The sequence below is a fragment of the Petaurus breviceps genome, unplaced genomic scaffold (genome assembly GCF_028583685.1).
Source record: "Petaurus breviceps papuanus isolate PSGF00001 unplaced genomic scaffold, PetGlider_PUasm1.0 208, whole genome shotgun sequence".
Taxonomy (NCBI): Eukaryota; Metazoa; Chordata; class Mammalia; order Diprotodontia; family Petauridae; genus Petaurus; species Petaurus breviceps.
In genome coordinates this window covers 31,656,276-31,676,237 of record NW_027185852.1, presented here as the reverse complement: position 1 = coordinate 31,676,237, position 19,962 = coordinate 31,656,276, and the positions used below count along the sequence as shown (strand labels likewise).

The 19,962-nt window shown below is 53.3% G+C and overlaps 3 protein-coding genes across 8 annotated transcripts in view; 2 read left to right on the top strand and 1 right to left on the bottom strand.

Annotated features, from left to right (window-relative positions):
- Positions 1–7,643, top strand: part of MPL (MPL proto-oncogene, thrombopoietin receptor) — a 25,998-nt gene extending 18,355 nt beyond the window's left edge. Inside the window, exons 11-12 of the mRNA XM_069093345.1 lie at positions 6,611–6,701; positions 6,781–7,643. Of these exons, the coding sequence (XP_068949446.1) occupies positions 6,611–6,701; positions 6,781–7,137 (448 nt within the window). The 3' untranslated portion in view covers positions 7,138–7,643. The remainder of the gene's footprint in view (positions 1–6,610; positions 6,702–6,780) is intronic.
- A 134-nt stretch (positions 7,644–7,777) lies between these two features.
- LOC138165436 (cell division cycle protein 20 homolog) lies at positions 7,778–17,254 on the top strand. Of its 6 annotated transcripts, XM_069093796.1 has the most exons (9): positions 7,778–7,798; positions 12,476–12,522; positions 15,011–15,201; positions 15,320–15,465; positions 15,561–15,789; positions 15,874–16,070; positions 16,172–16,266; positions 16,439–16,667; positions 16,765–17,254. In XM_069093796.1, exons 1-9 carry the CDS (start codon positions 7,793–7,795, stop codon positions 17,185–17,187), a joined length of 1,563 nt encoding a protein of 520 aa, XP_068949897.1. In that variant the 5' UTR covers positions 7,778–7,792; the 3' UTR covers positions 17,188–17,254. The 6 variants fall into 6 exon arrangements, with proteins under 6 accessions (XP_068949897.1, XP_068949901.1, XP_068949896.1 ...); XM_069093800.1 differs by lacking the exon at positions 7,778–7,798 and having other exon boundaries at positions 12,376–12,522; XM_069093795.1 differs by lacking the exon at positions 7,778–7,798 and having other exon boundaries at positions 12,426–12,637.
- A 189-nt stretch (positions 17,255–17,443) lies between these two features.
- Positions 17,444–19,962, bottom strand: part of LOC138165437 (very long chain fatty acid elongase 1-like) — a 2,875-nt gene continuing 356 nt past the window's right edge. The window contains exons 2-8 of the mRNA XM_069093801.1: positions 19,447–19,509; positions 19,171–19,366; positions 19,011–19,101; positions 18,852–18,908; positions 18,660–18,765; positions 18,423–18,559; positions 17,444–18,203 (exon numbers count right to left, since the gene is read on the bottom strand). Coding sequence (XP_068949902.1) covers positions 17,991–18,203; positions 18,423–18,559; positions 18,660–18,765; positions 18,852–18,908; positions 19,011–19,101; positions 19,171–19,366; positions 19,447–19,492 — 846 coding nt within the window. The 5' untranslated portion in view covers positions 19,493–19,509 and the 3' untranslated portion in view covers positions 17,444–17,990. The remainder of the gene's footprint in view (positions 18,204–18,422; positions 18,560–18,659; positions 18,766–18,851; positions 18,909–19,010; positions 19,102–19,170; positions 19,367–19,446; positions 19,510–19,962) is intronic.

Here is a 19,962-nt window from a genome sequence, read left to right as displayed (position 1 = left end):
GGAAGATCTTTAAAATTTACATTCACATTACAGGGGCCAGCCTTTGGTCAGGACCAGGCCAGGTGACTCCCTCCTCACATCTGCCCCCTCTGGAAGGATGAGCCGTCATTCAGGCAGCCTGCAAGTTTATCAGCTGCCTTGCTTTTAGCAGAGAGAAATCACAGGCCCTATCAAGCTGTCAGTGAGGAGTTATTAAGTACCTGCTGTGTGCCTGGCAGTGTGCAAGCAAGAAATGCCACAGGCCCTTTTTGGAGGGAAATATCACAGCTCAGGGATTCTCAGTTGGGGGAAGGAGCCTGGGAACTCACTTTGTGAGGTTATTTTTGTTTTCTTTGTGGTCCTATGTATATCATTTTAAAATATTACTGTGTTCTTGAAATAGTCCATAGGCTTCACCAGACTTTTGAAAGTGTCCATGACGAAAAAGACAAACAAACAAAACCCTGCACTAGTAGCTAGGGACTCTGAGCTGGGAAGGAGAAGGGATTCTAAGAGGTGGAGATGAAGAGGGAGGGCATACCAGGGATGGGGCACAGCCTGGGCAAAGGCCTAGAAACAGCAAATGGAATATCATGTGAGATGAAAGCCAGGGTAGCTAGGCTAGAGTGTGTGGAGGGAAATAATGGGGGGCTAGATTGTGAAAAGTTTTCAAAGCCAAGCAGATGGAGGAATTTTCTCTTTATCCTAGAGGCAAGAGGGACCACGAGAGTTTTAGTAACGGCAGAGGGGTTAATAGTTGAGCTTTAGCAATATCAAGTTAGCAGCTGGGTTGGGGGTGGAGGGAGGCTAGAGAAGTGAAATATGAGGCAGGCAGGAAGGCCAGTAGGAAGGCCTTGCCCTAGGAGGGTGGCAGCTGGGCCATCAGAACAAAGGGCTTGGGTCCAGAAGATGTGCTATGGTTGTCTGAGGGAGGGAGGGAGGGAGGGAGGGAGCATGGGGTCAAATTCACACTAAGGGTTCAAGCCTGGGGGACTGGGAGGATGGTGGCACCCTGGACAGAAGAGGGCAGGGTTAGGGAAAAGTCTGGAACATACTGAGTTTGAGGTGTCTGCAGGAGGCCCAGCTGGCCAGGCCAGAGGCCATGCCCTGTCCTGCCTCAGTGCTATCAGGCCAATCCATTTCCTCTCTCTGGCCCTCAGTGCACACTCCCCCAAAGCCATGCCACTCTCTTCCTCCTGCTGGGGAGCTTCCTTCCCACTGGATGCTCTCTCCACACTTCTCTCTTGAGCATCCTGGATTTCCTCCCCTAAGTAGATCCTTAGGGCATGGCTGCCTCTCTGTATTCTTCCAGAGTTCAGCCCAGGTCACAGGGACCCCTTCTAGCAGACTGTCTTATTATTATTAAACCTCTAGTTTTCCCTGCTTATTACCCATATTTGATATGTTTGTATGTAGATTTTTACAGATATCTCTAGCCATGAGTTTTATTGATTACTGTCTCTTTTCTTGGACATTTTCTCCTGTAAACTACAGCCAGGTCCCAATTAGTGTGAACAGTTAATCCCATGATTTGAATTCTCACTATTTGAAATTATCATTTTATGTGAAATATCATTTTTGTTGTTTAGTTGTTTCTTCAGTTATGTCTGGTTCTTTGTGACCCCATTGAGGCTTTTCTTGGCAAAGATACTGGAGTGGTTTGCTATTTACTTCTCCAGCTCATTTTACAGATGAGAAAACTGAGGTAAACAGGGCTAAGTGACAGTGGTTGAGGTCACATTTGAACTCAGATCTTCCTGATTCTAGACCTGGCACTCTATCCACTCTGCCACCTAGCTGCCCCCAAAATATGGTAACCCAATGGAAAATATAATGAAAATTTTTTAAAAATAAATTTATTAATATAACATAATAGCAAAAAATAGGAAAAATGCATTTCTAATTCAGGCTTATTACAAAGTAAAAAGAGTATTTATGATGAGGAATGCATGACCCCTCACCTCTCTTCTTGAAATAAAGTCAGACTTCCTCACACCCTCCCAACATGCTTAACCCATCTGAAGTTGGCACAAGGGTACCCAGAACAACTATGCAGGGACAGGAGGGATTTGGATGTCCTCCATTTGTTCCCAAACCTTCTTATCTGCCGTCCATATTTTCAACCAAGGCTTTATTTATCTTTCTAAATCTTTCAAACCCCTTACTCAGACTATCCAATTTTCCTTTACATTTCAACCAAAGGAATCTGGGAAGAAGGGCAAGGGTCATGCATTCTTCATCAGTTATAGAAAATAACACTTAAAAAATTAAATTATTGAATTTACCATAGATACAGGTAAGCCTACACTAACTATAGGTAAACCTACACTGATATGTTGAAAATGTTTTTATTGTAATTTAAAATATTTTAGCAGCATGAACTGAGTTGTCTTCTCTTTTTAAAAAATATTCATAGAGATGCTGGTAGGGGCACAGAATGTTATCTACGTCTCATGCATTTGCATGTTCACATTCTCATACCATAAACCAAGTGTGGCTGGATAAACAGGAGCATTTTCTAAAATCAATAATGCTTTTACTGGCCTAGGTTTAAATAAACTTGAAAACCAGCCTTTGGAAATAACTCAAGTCACTCATGCTTGAAGCAGTCAATGGTTGTCATCTCTCCAAGTGGGAGGGTTTCAGTCTTGATCAACAAATACTGGTTTTGATTTTAAATCCCCTTCTGAATTATCTCCCAACAAAAGTGCTAGGCAATCCTTAGACACTTTAAATCCAAGTAGAGCTTTTTTCTTTCCTAGAAATGGATGTTCTGGGGTCGGCTAGGTGGTGCAGTGAATAGAGCACTGGCCCTGGAGTCAGGAGGACCTGAGTTCAAATCCAGCCTCAGACACCTAACACTAGCCATGTGACCTTGGGCAAGTCACTTAACCCTAATTGCCCTGCCTTCCCCCTCCAAAAAGAAAGAAAGAAAGAAAAGAAAAAAAAACTGAGTTCAATTGCATAATATTAAAATTAACAAAGAGGCAGATGAGGATATGGCAGCGAAATATCCTGATGTTTTGTAAAAGAAAATGGATATACTGATCAATGAAGTTTTCGGTGGATGAAGGAGGCTTATTCTAGGATGCCTTCCAGAACATCCATTTCTTTTTTTTTCTTTTTAATTTTAATTTTTTGCTTTTTTTCTTGGAGGGGGTAAGGCTGGGCAATTGGGGTTAAGTAACTTGCCCAAGGTCACATGGCTAGTAAGTATTAAGTGTCTGAGGTCATATTTGAACTCAGGTCCTCCTGACTCCAGGGCTGATGCTCTATTCACTGCACCACCTAGCTGCCCCTGAACTCAGTTTTTAAAAATAATTTTATTTTCTCCAGTTACAAGTAAAGACAATTTTTAACATTTTAAGACACTTTTGAGTTCCAAATTTTCTCTTTCCCTCCCTGAGACTGTAAGCAATTCGATAGAAGTTATACATTTGAACTCAGTTTTTCAAGCAATCAGCCAAGCTCAGTAAAAGTGCCTTTATGATCCACTTATTTCCATTTCCTTTCCCTGCCTTAAATACACTTAAAGCTTTTGTCTGCTGAATGGCTGCATTGATTGCAGTCCTCAGTCCTGCAACTAAAAGGCACTCCATGTTAATCATCACAACACTTCTCTTCTTTGTAGGTCTCTGCAAACCACAAAAGGTGGTGCAGCTTTTGTTTTTGTCTCCGATTCCGCCTGTATGTTTTCTAACACAGCTCAGCAGATTCAGCTGGCCTGACATCACAGCCGATTTCAGGCCGGCGCTCATATCATTCAGTTACCTCATTATTGCTTTGGTGTTACGGCAGACTGTTGCCTTTTTGTGCTGGCTCGGTTTCCATCTCAGTCTTCCCTTTGTCCATTTTAGTAAGACATTAACCCAGCTATTAGTAATAGGGCACATAGCAGCATAGCCCATGTACATGCAGTGATCCATAGCAGTGTGCTAAAACCCTCAAAAAGCTGAAACATGTCACTTAATTGAATTTTGACTTGCATTAATGTGACCTCGTACTATTTTATAACTTGCACTACAGACTGGCTGTGGGATCATGGATTCAGCTATGGAAGGGACTTTTTAAAGTCCCTTTTTTAATAGAGCAATTGAGGGCAGGAAGGGAGAAGTGACTGGCCCAAGGTCATCCAGATATCACGTGGTAGAGCCGGGACTAGATTTCAGAGCAAGGCCCTCTTATTCACGTCACTGCAGGACCCAGCTTGTCTGAGCCCCAGGGCAGTTCTACCCCTTTTCACTTTATTCATTAGGTCACAAATCTGGGGACCCTGGTCTTTCCTTGTTGGTGCTTTCCAGCCCCAGACAGGGGCCTGAGTTAAGACCAGTAAATCCAAAGCTCTCCTGAAGCACCTTCTTCTTAAACTTCTGTCTCCCTTTCTCTTCTGAATCTTCAGGGTGGCCCCTGCTCTCCACTGCTGTGCTTTCTCCAGGTTCAGTGGGCAGTAGTCAGCAGGTGTTCTCCAGGTGTCCTGGGGCTGCCGTGGGGGTAGCAGTGATCTAGATTCTAGACAGGCTTCTGATCAGGTTCTTAGAATATTCTCGTAGAGAAGATGGAGAGTGTGAGCTAGATGATAAAAGGGAGAAGACAGCAAAGGAATCACCAATGAAAGGGATTCCAAACAGGTGGCATGGCCGCCCTCAAAAAGTAGTGATGGTTCCGTGTCATCGAGGTAGAAGGTTAGTGGAGTGAATGCCTTGGAGATCTGTGCCTGGCCCTGTGCTGGTCTAACTTCTTTTTTAAACTCTTGAGTTGGATAAGGGTATCATAAATCAGTCAACAAATATTTATCATAAGCAAACTCTGGACTGGGCACTGTGAGCTGCGGGGGACAGAGAAGGGCACAGCCATGATGTCTGCCACCAAGAGCTCATATCCTATGGAAAGCAACAATGTGGAAGTAACTGGTACAGAGGAGAGGGCCGGTGACTGACAGGGAACCCTCCAGGAGGGAGCTAACTCTGGACTGTGGCATCAGGATCCCCAAAGAGCCAGAGAGGGCCATTGGACTGCATCTGCCGAGAGGAGATTCAGTAGGGCTAAGTAGGACATGGGCTTTGGTGCCAAAAATCAGCTTCCCGAGTACAAGGTGAGGAAGGATCAGAGTTAGACCAGGATTTGTCTGACAAAGCTCTGGCACATTGAGGTGTCACTGAGGCATGAATCCGAGCTCCAAACCCTCTGACTCTTCCTGTGTGGATGGCTTCACCTGGGGAAAGTCTCTTAACCTTTGTTTGCCTCAGTTGTCTTCTGTAAAATGGGGCTAATAGTAGCACCTACCTAGAATCTAAGTAAAGCACTTTGTCGTACAAATGGACTACTGTATGCCAGACACCAGGGTAAGGGCTGGAAACATGAAGGCAAAACCAGTCCCAGGTTTTAATGGAGGAGACATGCAGACACATATGAAGCAAGAAGATTTCGACAGGATAAATTGGGGATGACCTCAGAGGGTGGGACTGTGGCAGCCAATTAAGTGAATGGGATTGTGGCCCACATCAAGATAGCCCAGCTTCCAGAAGTCAGGAGCTGAGGATTCTGCTTTCTCTGCCCTCTGCCCTGGTCAGACCTGGTTTACTCATTTCTGGTGGCCACAGTTTAAGAAAGATATTGAGAAGCCACAGGGTGTCTACAAGCAAGGGCTGAGCAAAGGGCCTGGAGTCCCAGGCTTTCGAGCATTCATCAAAGAAACAGAGGGTGCTTGGGGTAGAAAGGACTCCAGGAATGAGGTCCCTCCCTGCCTTCAGCTGTCTACAGGGCTGTTGTGGGAGGGAGAATTTGTTTGGCCACAGAGACTAGAACCAGGAGCAGGGCTGTGAGCGAGAGGCCCGTTCAGGCCTGGGCATCAGGAAGAACAGCAGTCTGGTCCCTGCTTCTGAGAGGGCAGAGGGGAGCTGCCCCTGGGCTTCCTTTGGCCACTCTTCTCTAGAAGCTTCCCTCCCTCCATGGATGCTGATGGGGCTGGTCCTACTTGGGGCACAGTTTCATTATTTAGTGGCCAGAAGCAGCTAAGACAAGGATCTAAGACACAGTGTGATTATCCACTGCCCTGGATGCTAGGCTGTCTTCCAGGAAAGCTTAGGACATCTCGGGCTGGATCAGAAAGGCTTGGACAACGGTCATGCCTGAGGCCTTGAAGAGTCCTTCTCTTGGCTTGAGCCCAGGTGGGACAGGGACAGGAGGCCAAAGTGGGCCCTTTCTTTCTGAAAGCGGACTCGAGGGAGCGATTCCTGGTAGTGAAGGGCCCTGCAAGACTGAGCTTGACCCCAGTCCTGTCATCGGCCCAGGCAGCTCATGGGCAGCCAGCTCTAGCCAGCCAGCCCTGCTCGGCTTCGGCCTACTCCAAGCTGTGGCAGGGCTTGAGACGGGACAGTGGGCTCCAGGCCACCTGACAGGGGAGGGACAGGACACCCTGTTCCTAGAACACACTCAAGGAGGTCTGTGATAGCATCTTGATGAGAGGCCTGTTTGCCCATGTCGACATCAGAATGCTGTTGTAAGAGCTCAGATCCTAGAGTACAAGGCTCCAGGGTGCTCACTGCTGCCCCCTCCCCACTGTCCCTCTCACATCCCCCCAAGAGTCCCCTCACTGCCAGCAGTGCCTGTCTCACCCTCCCTCCCTGTGCAGGGCCCTGCGGCAGACCCTTTGGCCTCCACTTCCTGACCTACATCGGGTCCTTGGAGGCTTCCTCACTGAGCCCCCAGCCTCTATGAGCCAGGTGAGTGCTGCCCCTGTCTCCTGGGATTCCTGATCAGATCTATGTCCTCCCCCACAGCCCCTGACCTCATCTCTTCTAGCCCAAGACCTCAGCCTCAGGAATAGATGAAGAAGAGGAACCGAGCCTCCTGGAGATCCTTTCTGAGTCTGCGGATGGCCAGTCCCAGCTGGACTATCCAGTGTTGCTGCAAGCTGGCTGCCTGGGGTCCTGGTCCCCACCCTTAGCCCCAGTCCCTTCAGAGTCTGAGCTTGACCCCACCACCCACATTGACAACTACTCTTACCTGCCTCACTTGTCCCAGCCCCTCCCAGCCTCAAATCCCTGCCACCAGCCCTTGGACACAATACCTTTCCCCAGAGCCTCTGGGCACGAGTGCCTGTCAGTGACCCCCTTCACCCCACTGCTTTCCCATGTGAACTCCAGCTCAGTTTACTGACTCTCTTGACCTCCTGGGGAGTCTCATAGAGTGGGGCCCTTGCCCTGATGGAGTATGTCCCCATCTCCTGAGCAAACCTCTTCTCTACTGTTCACCCTCTCAGGAAGACCTCCTAAACTAAGCTCCATAGAGCACAGTCGTGGCCAAGCTCCCCCCTCCCTCCTCAATGCCCAGCCCTAACACCACTTCCCAGTTGTGGAAGCCTGAGCAAGGCTGGCTGCATGTTCCCTGGGCCTGGCCTTTGCCTCAGCAGCCTTTGGTCCCCAGAGTTGCCAACACTAGGGCCTTGAGGCTTTATTACAAAGTACTTGGGTTCTGTCCCGACACCCAGGGGCAGTCTTTCCCAAAGCCTCTGCCAGCCTCATTGTACAGAGCAGGAAATCATCCCCCAACTCTTACTCAGGTAGCTCATTCCCCATCCAGCTGGAGCCCCTGGGGTCATTGACTGGATAGGCTTCTTAGTCTCTCTCACATTGCCGCTCAATAAAGGTTTCCTTGAATGACCACTTGAGCTTTATATACTGGAGACAGGGAGAGGGAGACGGGACTAAGGAGTGGTCAGACCCTTGCCCATTGTCATAGGGAGAAGGGGCCTGTCAGACCTCCTCAGCCTGGACCTGGCACCCTGCTGCCTCACAGCAGCAGAGACTAGTACATGGGGGTTGGCAAATGAGCATGACTGAGCAAAGTCTGGGGAGGATGAGGGGCCCTGAAAGGCAAATGAGATTTTTCTCTAGAGAGAGGCACTGCCTTTCTCCATTCACCCTGGGTGTTAGGGAGAACTGGAGGCCCTCTTTGTAGGGCCATCACCAGCCTGGGAATGAAGAAGCCCCAGCTAGCTTTCAGTTCTGCCTTCCAGTCTTGTGGGACCTTGGGGAAGCCAAGCCCTGTTCACCTCTGCTCTGGTCCCAGCACTGGGCTAGAAGGGGAGACAGCCTCCAAGACAGGAGGGGTGAGCTGTGAGGGCTGGGGGAAGGTGGCACATACATGAAGCCCTGAAGGATACCAGGCCTTATGACTGACGTGGGGAACACTCTGAAGCTTGCTCATGTCTCAGGTAAGCCTCACAAGACCCCCATAGGGAGAAAGCCACTACTGGTATCTCACCCCTACCCCCTCCCCCCCACTTCACAGAGGAGCAAACAGTTTCAGAGATGGTCAGTGAGTGTCCAAGGGAGGATTCAGACCCAGGCCTCAGGACCCTACAGGGTCAGCACCAAATTGCATAGTATTGGAATTCAGGGAGGGGGGAGGAGGGACAGTGAGCAGAACTGCCAGGCTAACCTAGGGCACAGAATTGCCACTCAGCATGTGCTCATGGACTAATGTATAGGGTGAAGCCAGATGGTGGAGAGCCTTAAATGCCAGGTGGACATACAGGAGAAATAGAGAATTCTTAAATTTCTGAGGTCTGAAGACCTCCATGGGCAGGGAAGCCCCCAAAAGAAGCCTGTATCTGCACCATCTCTAATGAGAATCTGCCCTGTGATGTGTCCAGTAGGTGCCATTCACCCTCTGGTAGAAGACCTCCAAGGAGGGGAGCCTCTCTCTTCCCAGGGCAGCCTATACCCCTTGGAGATGGCTATTAGCAAGCTTCCTCAGTCAGCCTCTTTGCAACCTCCTGCCACTCCTTTTGTTTCTGCCCTATGAGGCCAAGCAGAAGCAGCCTAATCCCTCTTCCATGGCAGCTCTTTCTGTACTTGGAGACAGGTGGCGTGGTTCTCCTTGACCTCATTTTTTATCTCCTGCCCACTTTGAGGGGTGCCAGGACCCTACTCTCGGCTTTTATAACAGAGAACTGGGCCATTCCCTGCATTCACTATGCACTGGTGGCTCTAGCCTGCCTTCTACCTAGAGGCCTTTCAGAGCAGGGGCAGGTGCTGAAGGTGACTCTCGTGCTGGGTTGTCAGTGTGCTCACAAACATCTTTCTGTGCTGGCTTTCCACCCCATCTCCCAGGCCTCCCACTATTCTCTATGCCCCTGCAGCCCTACACTCTACATCTTCAGCCCTCACTTCTCAGCTCCCCCTCCAGCCTCCTTGTACTGCCATCCTTCTGATCACCCATTCATCTCAGACCCCTCTACCCTCAGCCTTCACATCCAGTCAGTGGGTTGCCAAGTCCTGGCTGTTCCTCCTTTGCTATGTTCTCCACAAGGCTGGATGCATTGATTCCTTCTCCGAGGAGGTCCCTTCCCTTTGTGGACTCCATGTCTTTGCACTGGCCATCCCCCTGCCCACATGCCTGAAATGTTTTCCCTCTTTACCTCCACCTTTCAAAATGCTTGGTCTCCTTCAAATCCCAGCCCAGATGGCCTCCCCTGCAGAGAAGGCCTTGGCTGATTACCTTATTGTTGGTGCCCTCAGGCTTTACTCAGACCAATCTCCTGCTAGTTTAGGTGCAAAAGAAGCATGAAATAAAACGCTTGTAATCCACCCAGCAGCTAACAAAAGAACCTTTCTTAGCCATGACAGGAGAAAGATGTTCACCCAGGAGAGAGCATTGCTTCAGGAGCTCAGCTGCCCAGGCAGGCTCCTGGGGCCGGTCAATGGTCTGAAGCCCTGAAGTGACATGAGCCTATCACCCTCCAGAATGGTTTCAAGATCTTTTAAGGGAGAACCAACCTGATTTGCATGGGGTGGGGGGGGGGGGGTGAGCCAATTGTTCCCATTGCACCTCTTACCTGTTCTCCCCAGAATGTAAGTTCCTTGAGGTCAGGGACTCTCATGTTTATATCCCCACTCCTTAGCTCATTGTCTGGCACACCCTTAATAAATGCTTGTTGTTGGCTTATGACTCTCTTATGATTGATTTATGATTTGCCACTTCCTCCCAAGAGCTAGGATCACCATCTCAATCCCCGAGCCTCAGGATCGGACCAGGACCAATCTGGCAAATAGGTCCTCATTAGTCTCCTTGTCTCTAAGTTCCTCCCTCCAAACAATGCTGTGGATGCTGACAGAGTCATCTTAAGTCCAGGTTGGATCATCTTTGTCCTGACACAGAAACCTTAAGGTGTCATCCCCTCAACCCCCATCACTCACAAAATCAAGTCTAGACTCCAGCTGCCTTCAAGTCCTGGCATGACTGTTTCCCCCAGCTTTTCTGTTGCCTTCTCACACACATCCCAAAACTGGCCAAGCTGAGAGCCTTGTCTTCTGATCATTCCCTGTTCATTGCCAACTGAGTCCCAGAATCTCCAGGGCCCTCTCTGCAGCGGCACCAAGAAGTCAGTCATCCAGCCTCCCCTGGAAGACCAGCAATGACAGGAAACTCACTAGCTCCCCCAGCAGCTTTTGGTACTCTCTTAGGTTTTTTTTTTTTTTTACTTTGATCCTAAAAGAGGTGTCTGGCATGATGCCTGAGAGCTGGCCTCTGAGTCAAGGAGACCTAGGTTCAAGTCTAGTCTCTGATGATGACTGGAGGAGCCTGAGCATGTTACTGCATCCTTCCTGGGGTATTATTGCAAGAAAGCCTCACCCATGCTTCATTTCCCTCCCTCCTCTCCTGCCAGCTCCACAGTCTCACCAGTCACTTCCTTTCATCCTCCAGTTCTGGAGCCAAGATCAAATCAACTCTGCTATTGGGTAACCCTCCTGGTAACTTTGTGGACCAAAGGGCCCAGCTCCCACCCAATGTCTTCCCCATTAGAGTGATTAGAACGAATTTGTTGAGGACATGGGCTCTTGTTGGTATCCACAGTGCTGAGTGCATAGTACCTCTGGGTGCTTCATAAATGCTTTTCATTCTTATATCCATTAATTATTTCAGCCACTCCCTCAGCCTCTGGATGCCCCAGGCTACTCTTTAGGGCTGTAAATTTCAGAGTAGCTGGTTGACTGAGTTTCCTGCAATGAAATCCCTGGATCAGTCTCAAAAATCTCAGTCTTCCACTCGGCCACATTACCTTCCCTCCTCCAATGTATTGAAGCTCCCTCCTCCCCAACACCCTCCACCTCCAAGGGACCTTTGTCTAAGTCAAAAGTTCCAAGCCAGAGAAGTCTTCTCCTGAGTGTTTTCCTGCTCAGAAACTTTCTCTAACTCCCCATCGCCTTGGGCAGCATCTCTTCAGTGTTCTGTGAAACAGAGGGGGTCGAGGGCTCCCTAGGATTCGGACCGGGAAGGACCTTGGAGGAGCCTAGGTCTAGAACTGGAAGGGACCCCAAAGGCCTGTAAGACAACTCCCTTATTTTATAGATGAGGAAAATGAGGCCTTCGGAGGCTAAGCGATTTGCGCAGGTTCACACAGGTAATACCAACATCAGAGGCAGGACTGGAATCCAGGTCCCTAGAGGGTTTGGGAATGCATTCGCGCTTTCTGCCTCCTTCCTCTTCTAGAGACAATCTAGTCTAACCCCTTCTGATGCATTCCCACCAGGAGGGGAAAAGCAGACAGAGAAAGCGCTAGAATGATGGAAATCCGTGAGTGGGCTGTGGGTGTGTTATGAGAAACAGCCTGTCTTCTCCGACGCATCTGGGCCCACATGTCTGTCGCCAAGCCCAGCCGGACCTGGACCAACTCAAACCCTAACCCCGAGGGCAAGAAAAGGGAGAGATGCCCTAGAAGGACTGGGGTGGGGGCTGCAGGGAAATCGAGGCGGGCTGGATGTAGTCGGTGAAAAGGCTGCGCGAGAGCTTTAGCCAAATGGAACGAGCTGCCTCCATAGGAGGTGAGCTCCCCATCCCTGAATGTATTCAAGGCGAAACTGGGGATTTCCCTGGCAGCAGGGTTAGGATTCAGCAGGATTCAGGCCATTGAACCCCCTTACCAGCGGGGGTTGGAAAAATTTAAAGAAGGGTCCCGGAGTCCGGTGGCTGACCCTCTGGGCTTCGCCCCACGCCAGCTCGGTATCTCGGTTGACCCCGCCCTCCGGTCAGGCAACATCTCAGCTACGCCACGCCCCCTCGGGTACCCTGGTCCCTCATTAGGTACCCCGACAAACACGCTGTTCCATGCTCCACCTCTGCCTCAGATTCGGCTCTTCATTGGCCCCGTCCTCAATGTGACCCCGCCCTGTCCTCACGTTAGCTTCAGCCTTAGTCTCTCATTGGTCCTGTCCAAAGAGGCCCCGCCCTCGCCTCAGCCCCAGTCCGTCACTGGCCCTAGTCCCATGTCAGGCCCCTCCCCTGCCTCCGCTTCTCCGGCTCTCTTCTCCATGCCCCCTTGCCTGGCTGGGGTTGGCCTCTCGCGAGGAAGGCGTGTCTCGGCGGAAGTCCCGCCCTGAGTCTCGGAGCCAATGGAGGATGGCAGTTGCAGCCGTTGGATTTGAAGCAGCCAATAGGAGTGCGGCGGGAGCCTTCAAATGGCGGCGGCCGGAAACGCCCAGCCTGCGCGGGCAGTGGAGGAGGTAGAGGCGGCAGAGGGCGAGGCGAGACCTGGAGGAGGTATGAGGTGGCCGGGAACCGAGGAGCAGAGGGCCGAGGGAGCGGAGTGGGGCACCGAGCGTGGATTAAGTGCCGACTATGTGCTGTCCGGGACGGAGGCGCGGCGGGAGCCGGGGTTAGAGCGAGGTCAGGGCTTGCTGTGCAGACTCAGAGATGATCGTTGGAAGGATGGTGGAGTCCGTGGGAGCCGCGGAGGTGTCAGTGAGAGAGGGAGGAAGGCCCTTGGCGGGGCGGGGCTGTCAGCACGCGTCGGTCCAGGGTCCGAGGAGGCCACTCCAGGGAGAGCAGGGTGCGGCCGGCCCGGGAGGCGAGGGGCTTCCCGGGGCGGAGTGGTGCATTCCTTGTTTGGGGGCCGGTGCCGCGTGGACAGGCTCTGCTTGGAAACGGGGACCGCGACCCGGGGAGGGGGTGGGGGGGGGCCGGAAAAACATACATATGGAGGGGGGGGGAGCGGGGGGGTCCGGGGGGGGGCGGGGAGGGGGCGTGGCTAAAGCAAAGGGGGAGTGGGGGGGGGGCCCTGGGGGGGGGGCAGGGTCCGAGGAGGGGTCGCTGCAGCGCTGTTTGGTAGTCTGTTGTGCTCCGGGATTCCCTGCTGCGCGTTAATCTGGTTCAGGCCGGACCCTGGAGCGCTGTGGGCAGTGCTTTGGACCGCTGGATGTCTGGACACCACGAAGGGGAGGGACAGACGGGCCCGGCCCGGCCTGCCCTCAGTGGGGCAGGCAGCGCACCGTGTTATCTGTGCTAGGAAAGAGCTGTGGACATCCAGATAGTCAGACCAAGTAGGGGAGACCTCACCCAGAAGTCAGTCCCAGAGCTGAGCTTGGGGGAGAACCTAGGGCTTCCAGGAGGTGTGGGGCACGGCCTGGGCAAAAGCACAGAGGTGGGAGGGGAGGGGTGGCGGACCTTTCTCAATTTCGGAAAATCTTCTGGTAACTTCGTGGAGACTGGAGGCAGGGAGGCCCCCTGGGAAAAGCTTTAGTCATCCTCGGGAGTAGAGAGAAGGGGAAAGGCGCAAGAGATACTCTGGACATTTTGGGGAGTGAGACCTAGGAGGTGAGGCTGGAGCCCTTGGCAAGAAGTTTGGAAGGCGAGTTTTCTTTTGGGAGCTGAATGAATTCTGATGTGGACAAGCTGAGCTCGACATGCCTGCGGGAATTGTAGTTCCAAATGTCCCTTGACAGCAGGGTCTAGAAGTCTGGGGGTTGATGGGGTCACTAAGAAAGGAGTATCTCCCCCACCCTCACCCCCCAGGCAAATCCTAAGTGCTGCCTAGGGCTTAGCACTTGCATTGGCAGACTGAGGCAGTGGGAGGCCAGAAGTCAGCTGTGTAGTGAGAGCTGAGGAGTGGTCCCAGGCCTCCTCCCCCTCCAGATCTGCAGACTGGGCCATTCTTCTCTTGTTTGACCAAAACAGCCTTCCCTTCACTGACGTCTGGTCCTCCTGACTGGTCTCCCACAGCTGCCGAACTGACCATGTCTCTCTGCTCAAGAAGCTTCTGTACTCCCCGTTCGTTCCTTACCTCCACCGTAAAATACAGACTCCTTTATTGGCCATTTATTCATGGCCCTTCACCATCTGGCTTCAGCTGATTTTTCCCTGCCCAGTACATTTCACACTGCTAGGAAGTACCAGAGGCTGGATTTGAACAGAGGCTTACGGACTCCAGGCCTGACATTAATCTCCCCCTTCTCTTTCCTGCCAGGAGCTATGCTTGGGCTTAAGCTTCATTTTATACCTCACAAATCGGACCGAAGGAGGCAGCTCCAGGGGTTGGTCTGGAGTCAGGAAGCCCTATGCTCCAATGCAAAACAGCCCCCACCTCCCAGGGTTGTTGGGAGATTCAGTGTATATTCTCTAAGGCAGGGAGGCTTCATTTTTGTGTGACATGGATTCCTGTGGCATTCTGTCTGGTGAAACCTCTCAGAATTTTTTTAAAGATACATACCATGGATAGCATTACAAAGGAAACCAATTCTGTTGCAATGGTTATTGCTATAGTTTTCCAAACAAATTCTGGCTCCCAGATGAAGAAGCCCTAAGCCTTCCAAGTCCACCGCTGGCCTCATTTTTAAGAGATGTTTTTTTCCCTTCTATCCACACCTGTACCTTCTCCTGGCTTTGCTATTTACTCCAATGGGCTGCTCTGTCTTAGGTGATTTCTTGCCTGCCTCTCCTGCTTCCTGTCATTGGGCTATTTTGAACCCAATTCTAGGACCTTAAATTTATCCATTTAAAGTTAATCTTATTAGATTCCAGCCTTTTGAGATGTCTGCAATACATTGCTATCCCATCATCCTTGACTCCCCTCTCTACACAGAGTTCATTCTGCCTCTTTCTGACCCTCGCTTGTCACCCTAGTCCAGAACCTTACATTGTTCCCGTTGCCTCAGTAGCCTCTAGCATCCCAGGTCCTCCTAATAGAGGACTTCCCTTTGCCCTGCCCTCCTCAGGAGCTCTGATGGACAGCTGCTGGCCTCTCTCCCCCCAGATCCGGCACCATGGCACAGTTTGTATTTGAGAATGATCTGCACTCCCTGCTCCAGCTGGACACATCTATTGTCAACGCACCTCCTGCTCGTTGGCAGCGCAAAGCCAAGGAAACCCCTGGGCCCCCCCCCTCCCCAATGCGCACGGCCAACCGATCGCACAGCTCCGGAAGAACGCCAGGCCGGACTCCTGGTGAGGACAGCAGAGGGCTTGGGCTGGGGAGGGGAATGTGTGGAGAACAGACCTTTTCAACCTGGCCTAGGGGTCATGGGTAGGGGTCAACCCTTCCAGCCTCTGTCTGTCTTCTCAGGCAAATCTGGTCCCAAGACACAAAGCACCCCCAGTAAGGCAGGCGGGGATCGCTACATCCCCCATCGAAGCACATCCCAGATGGAGGTGGCTAGCTTTCTGCTGAGCAAGGAGAATCAGCCAGTCAACCACACCCCCACCAGGAAGGTGTGTATGTGTGTGTGTGGGGGGCATTCCAGGGTGGAGTTGGGGGTTGCCTGCTTGTTATATGAAAAGCCAGTGTGGTACCGTCCTGCCCTCAGGAGCAACAGAAAGCCTGGTCCTTGAATCTAAATGGTTTTGATGTGGAAGAAGCCAAGATCCTCCGGCTCAGTGGGAAGCCCCAGAATGCCCCCGAGGGCTATCAGAACAGCCTTCGGGTGCTGTACAGTCAGAAGGCCACCCCAGGTTCCAGCAGGAAGAAGACCTGCCGCTATATCCCCTCCCTCCCTGACCGCATCCTAGATGCCCCTGAAATTCGAAATGACTACTGTGAGTGGCCTCAGGAAGCTTAGGGGGTGGGGTACAGGAGGGCTCAATAACCCTGGATACAGCTCCCCCTGCTCTCTGCCTCAGACCTGAACCTCATGGACTGGAGCTGTGGCAATGTGCTGGCTGTGGCTCTGGGCACGTCTGTGTACCTGTGGAACGCAGGCTCAGGGGAGATCCTCCAGCTGCTGCAGACAGAGCGCCCAGGGGACTATGTGTCCTCCGTGGCCTGGATTAAGGAGGGAAACTACCTGGCCGTGGGCACCAGCAGTGCAGAGGTTCAGGTGAGGGCCAGAGGCTCCCTGATGGGAGGCAGGGACTCAAGGGGAGCCCTGACTCCCTGCAGAACATCTGACTCCCAAACCTTCCTTTCCTCTCTCCCTAGCTGTGGGATGTCCAGCAGCAGAAGAGGCTTCGAAACATGAGCAGCCACACAGCACGTGTGGGTGCCCTGGCCTGGAACAGCTACATCCTTTCCAGGTCTGAGCTGGACTCTTGTCCCTATGAATGCCCCCCTGCTCCCACTGGCTCTTTCCCTCCAGCTCCCACGCCACAGGCATTTTGTCATAGTCCTGCTGGGAAGGAGAGAGGGACAATTGGGATAGATGGAGACCCTTTCCCTCAGAGCCCCTTAGCTGTCTCCTCTTTCCAGTGGGTCTCGGTCTGGCCACGTCCATCACCATGATGTCCGAGTGGCTGAGCACCACGTGGCCACGCTGAGTGGACACAGCCAGGAAGTGTGTGGCCTACGCTGGGCCCCTGATGGCCGATACCTGGCGAGTGGCGGCAATGACAACTTGGTGAATGTGTGGCCCAGTGCCCCGAGTGACGGGGGCTGGGGTCCCTTGCAGACCTTCACTCAGCATGTGGGTGCAGTCAAGGTAAGAGACCAAGGCAGGCAGAGGCAGGATGGCCCAGCCCTACGGGGGGGCTGACACTCTCCTCACCCTTGTTTCCTTCCTTCCCTGTCCCCGCTAGGCTGTGGCGTGGTGTCCGTGGCAGTCTAATGTGCTGGCCACTGGAGGCGGCACCAGTGACCGGCACATCCGGATCTGGAACGTTTGCTCAGGAGCATGTCTCAGTGCGGTGGATGCCCAGTCCCAGGTGTGTGCCATCCTCTGGTCCCCACACTATAAAGAACTCATCTCTGGCCATGGCTTTGCCCAGAACCAGCTGGTCATCTGGAAGTACCCGAGCATGGCCAAGGTGGCTGAGCTCAAAGGTCACACGGCCCGGGTCCTGAGCCTGACCATGAGCCCTGACGGCTGCACCGTAGCCTCAGCTGCTGCTGATGAAACCCTGCGCTTGTGGCGTTGCTTCGAGCTGGACCCTGCGCAACGGCGGGAGCGCGAGAAGGCGAGTGCAGCCAAGAGCAGCCTCATCCACCAGGGCATCCGCTAAGGCCGGCCCCAGCTCCCCTCCTGCCCACTGGGTTTTATTTTTCTAATAAAGACATCTGTCCCCCTGCCTTGCTCTGTCCTCTCTCAAACCTGCTACAGGTACCACCTGAGGCGGCTCAGGAAGATGGCTTACAGTAGTCCCCAATTCCTCAGACACTGGGCCTTGATCTAGCCTTGAGACTCAATCATTGAATAAATCTCAGCCCAACTACCCCTCAAAGACACGCTCATCAGGACATAGTACACCTCTAAGCCACTGATGTTTCCTGTCACTTTAATTAAGACACGTGTGAGTGAGCAGCCCCTGTGGGCCGTATTCTCCTTGCCCCAGCCCATCCAGCAGTAGGGCAGATATGGGGTGAGAACAAAGTCCCCGATGACCAAGGGAGGATTATTGCTGACCTCTTCAGTGTGAGAAAAGTTAAAAGGCCGCAGGCCTGTGGTTGGGGCCAGCCCTGAGTATTCCCTTTCCCCAGACAGGTTGGCCCAGGGTGGGGAGGAAGGGGGCATGTCCAGCTCAAGCTGCACCCCCACCCCCAGGGCTGTGCTGTGGCAGAGGGCAAGGGAGCCCCTGTGGTTAGGGGTAAGGTACAGGGAGGGGAGGGTGGTTGTGGTCCCTGTGTGCCAGCTCATAGGAAGAGGGGAGGGTCCGGGTCTGTCCTCCTGCTCTAGCCAGGTCCAGTGACCCATCAACAGAGACTGAGGCATGATCCGCAAACCCCCTGCCCAAATGGTATGGCTGCCCTCAGTGCAGCCCCGAGGCACTTAGGTGGTGGGCGAGGGCCAGGGTGACGCCAGCCTGGCTCAGTTTGCCTTGACTTTGGGCACCCCATTCTGCTGGGCAGCCCTTGGCAGCCGTTTGCCTTTGGTATAGGATTGATACCAGAAGTTGGAGAAGAGCACAAAGAAGATGGTGCCGTACATCCAGATGAGGTGAATGATCACAGGGTACTGGTAGTCACAGCTGGGCAGGAAATAATACTGAGAGATGTGCAACGAAACCAGCACAAACTGGATCTGGGGGGAGAGAGGGTTGGGCTCAGGCCTGGGATGCAGAGAGGACCCAGGGGGGGGGGGGGGGGGGGGGGGGGGCGGGAGGGTCTCCCCCGCCGGGGGGGGGGGGGGAGGTGGTTCCCCCCGAGGGGAGGGGGGGGGGGGGGGGGCGCGGGGGGCGGCCAGGGGGGGGGGGGGGCGGGGGGGGGGGGGGGAGTGGAGGAGACCAGAGTAGCTTCTCACCAGCTGGATGGCAGTCATGTGCTTCTTCCACCAGAGATAGGGCTGGGCTGCTGGGCCCAAAGCTGACAGCCCATAGTATAGGTACATGACTACATGGACGGAGGAGTTCACCATGGCGTGGAAGGAACCCATTCCTCCTGGGAAGTAGGAAGCAGACAGGAATAGGGTCAATGCAGTGCTGGCTCTAAGGGGGCCAGCAGCCTCACCAAGCCCACCACTAGCCTGTTCCCTCCTCACCTGGGGCCACCCTAATGCCCCACCACCAGCTCCAAGGCAGCACAGAGTGATGGAAGACATGTAAGAAAGTCACTTGGCCGTCCTTCTTTCGAAGAATAAAGATTACCTGGAGGGGGAGGGGAGTGGTCAGGGCTGAGGCCTGGCTTTCCCCAACCCTGCCCCTGCTGCCCCAAGTCTCAAACACACACTCACCGTGTCCATCAGTTCGATGAACTTTGAGAAGAGAAAGAGCCATGCCACACGAACCATCTGTAAGGTGGGAGGAAGGAGGCCCCCAGTGAGGCCCCCTGGCCAGTCCTAACGCCCCACTCCAAAGCACCCAGCACCACCCCTACCTAGGGTTCAACTCACCCGAAGGGCCTCAGGGTTCTGGGAAAAGTCCACAGGATCACAACGCCATGTGTAGGTGCTCAGCCCCCAAGGCTCTGCCCACCCCTCCAGTCTATTGTGGGCAGGGTTAGGAGGGGCAGCAGGACCAGCTGCAGCCCCTTCAGAACGAGGGTGCCCTCACCTCACCTCATAGACTATGTAGAGGGAGAGAGCCACCAGGGAGAAGTTGTATATGACCATGAAGCCTCGAAGCTGGAATGGCTTCCGATTGGCCATGAGCCGCGGTCCCAAGGAGAGCACGAAGTAGACATAGGCGAGAAGGATGGAGGTCATGAGCAGCGGAGTGTCCATCAGCGGGTAGCCCTGGAGCCGGGGGTCTGTGGGAACACAAGCACAGGGTCAGGATCTGGGGAAGCTGGAGGGGGGGGGGAAGAGGTCGGAGGGGCTGAAGTCTCACCTGCTCTCTTCATCACCTCATGATACAAGTTCATTAAGGACTCCATCCCGACTGGTTGGGCTTCTAGGAAGGGAAGAGGAGAGGCGTGAGGGTCAGACAGGATCCACAGACATCCTGCTGCCCTAGAGTGGAGAGCTGTGAATGAGCTGCCCAGGGATACCTAGGTCCTCTAGTTAGCCACCCACCAAAGGAGAGGAGCCGGCCAGAGATAGAGAGACAAGGGAGGGTGAAGAGGGAAGGAGAGCAGATACAAATTCTGGAACACTGATGGGTGAGAGAAGCCTGGCCAGAGAAGGGAGAGTGCCGACAAGGCAGAAGGCCACGGGAGAGAAGCCAGGGCGCGCCCGGGGGCCTCCTCTTTCCTCCCCAGTGCCCTCTCCCGTTCCCCTGCCAGGATCTTCGTTCCAGGTGCGCTGCCTCGCTCCTCTTTCCTGGCTGCCGGCTCGCTTCCCCCCCCCCCCCCCCCCCCCCCCCCGCCTCCTCTCCCCCCCCCCCCCCCCCCCCCCCCCCCCCCCC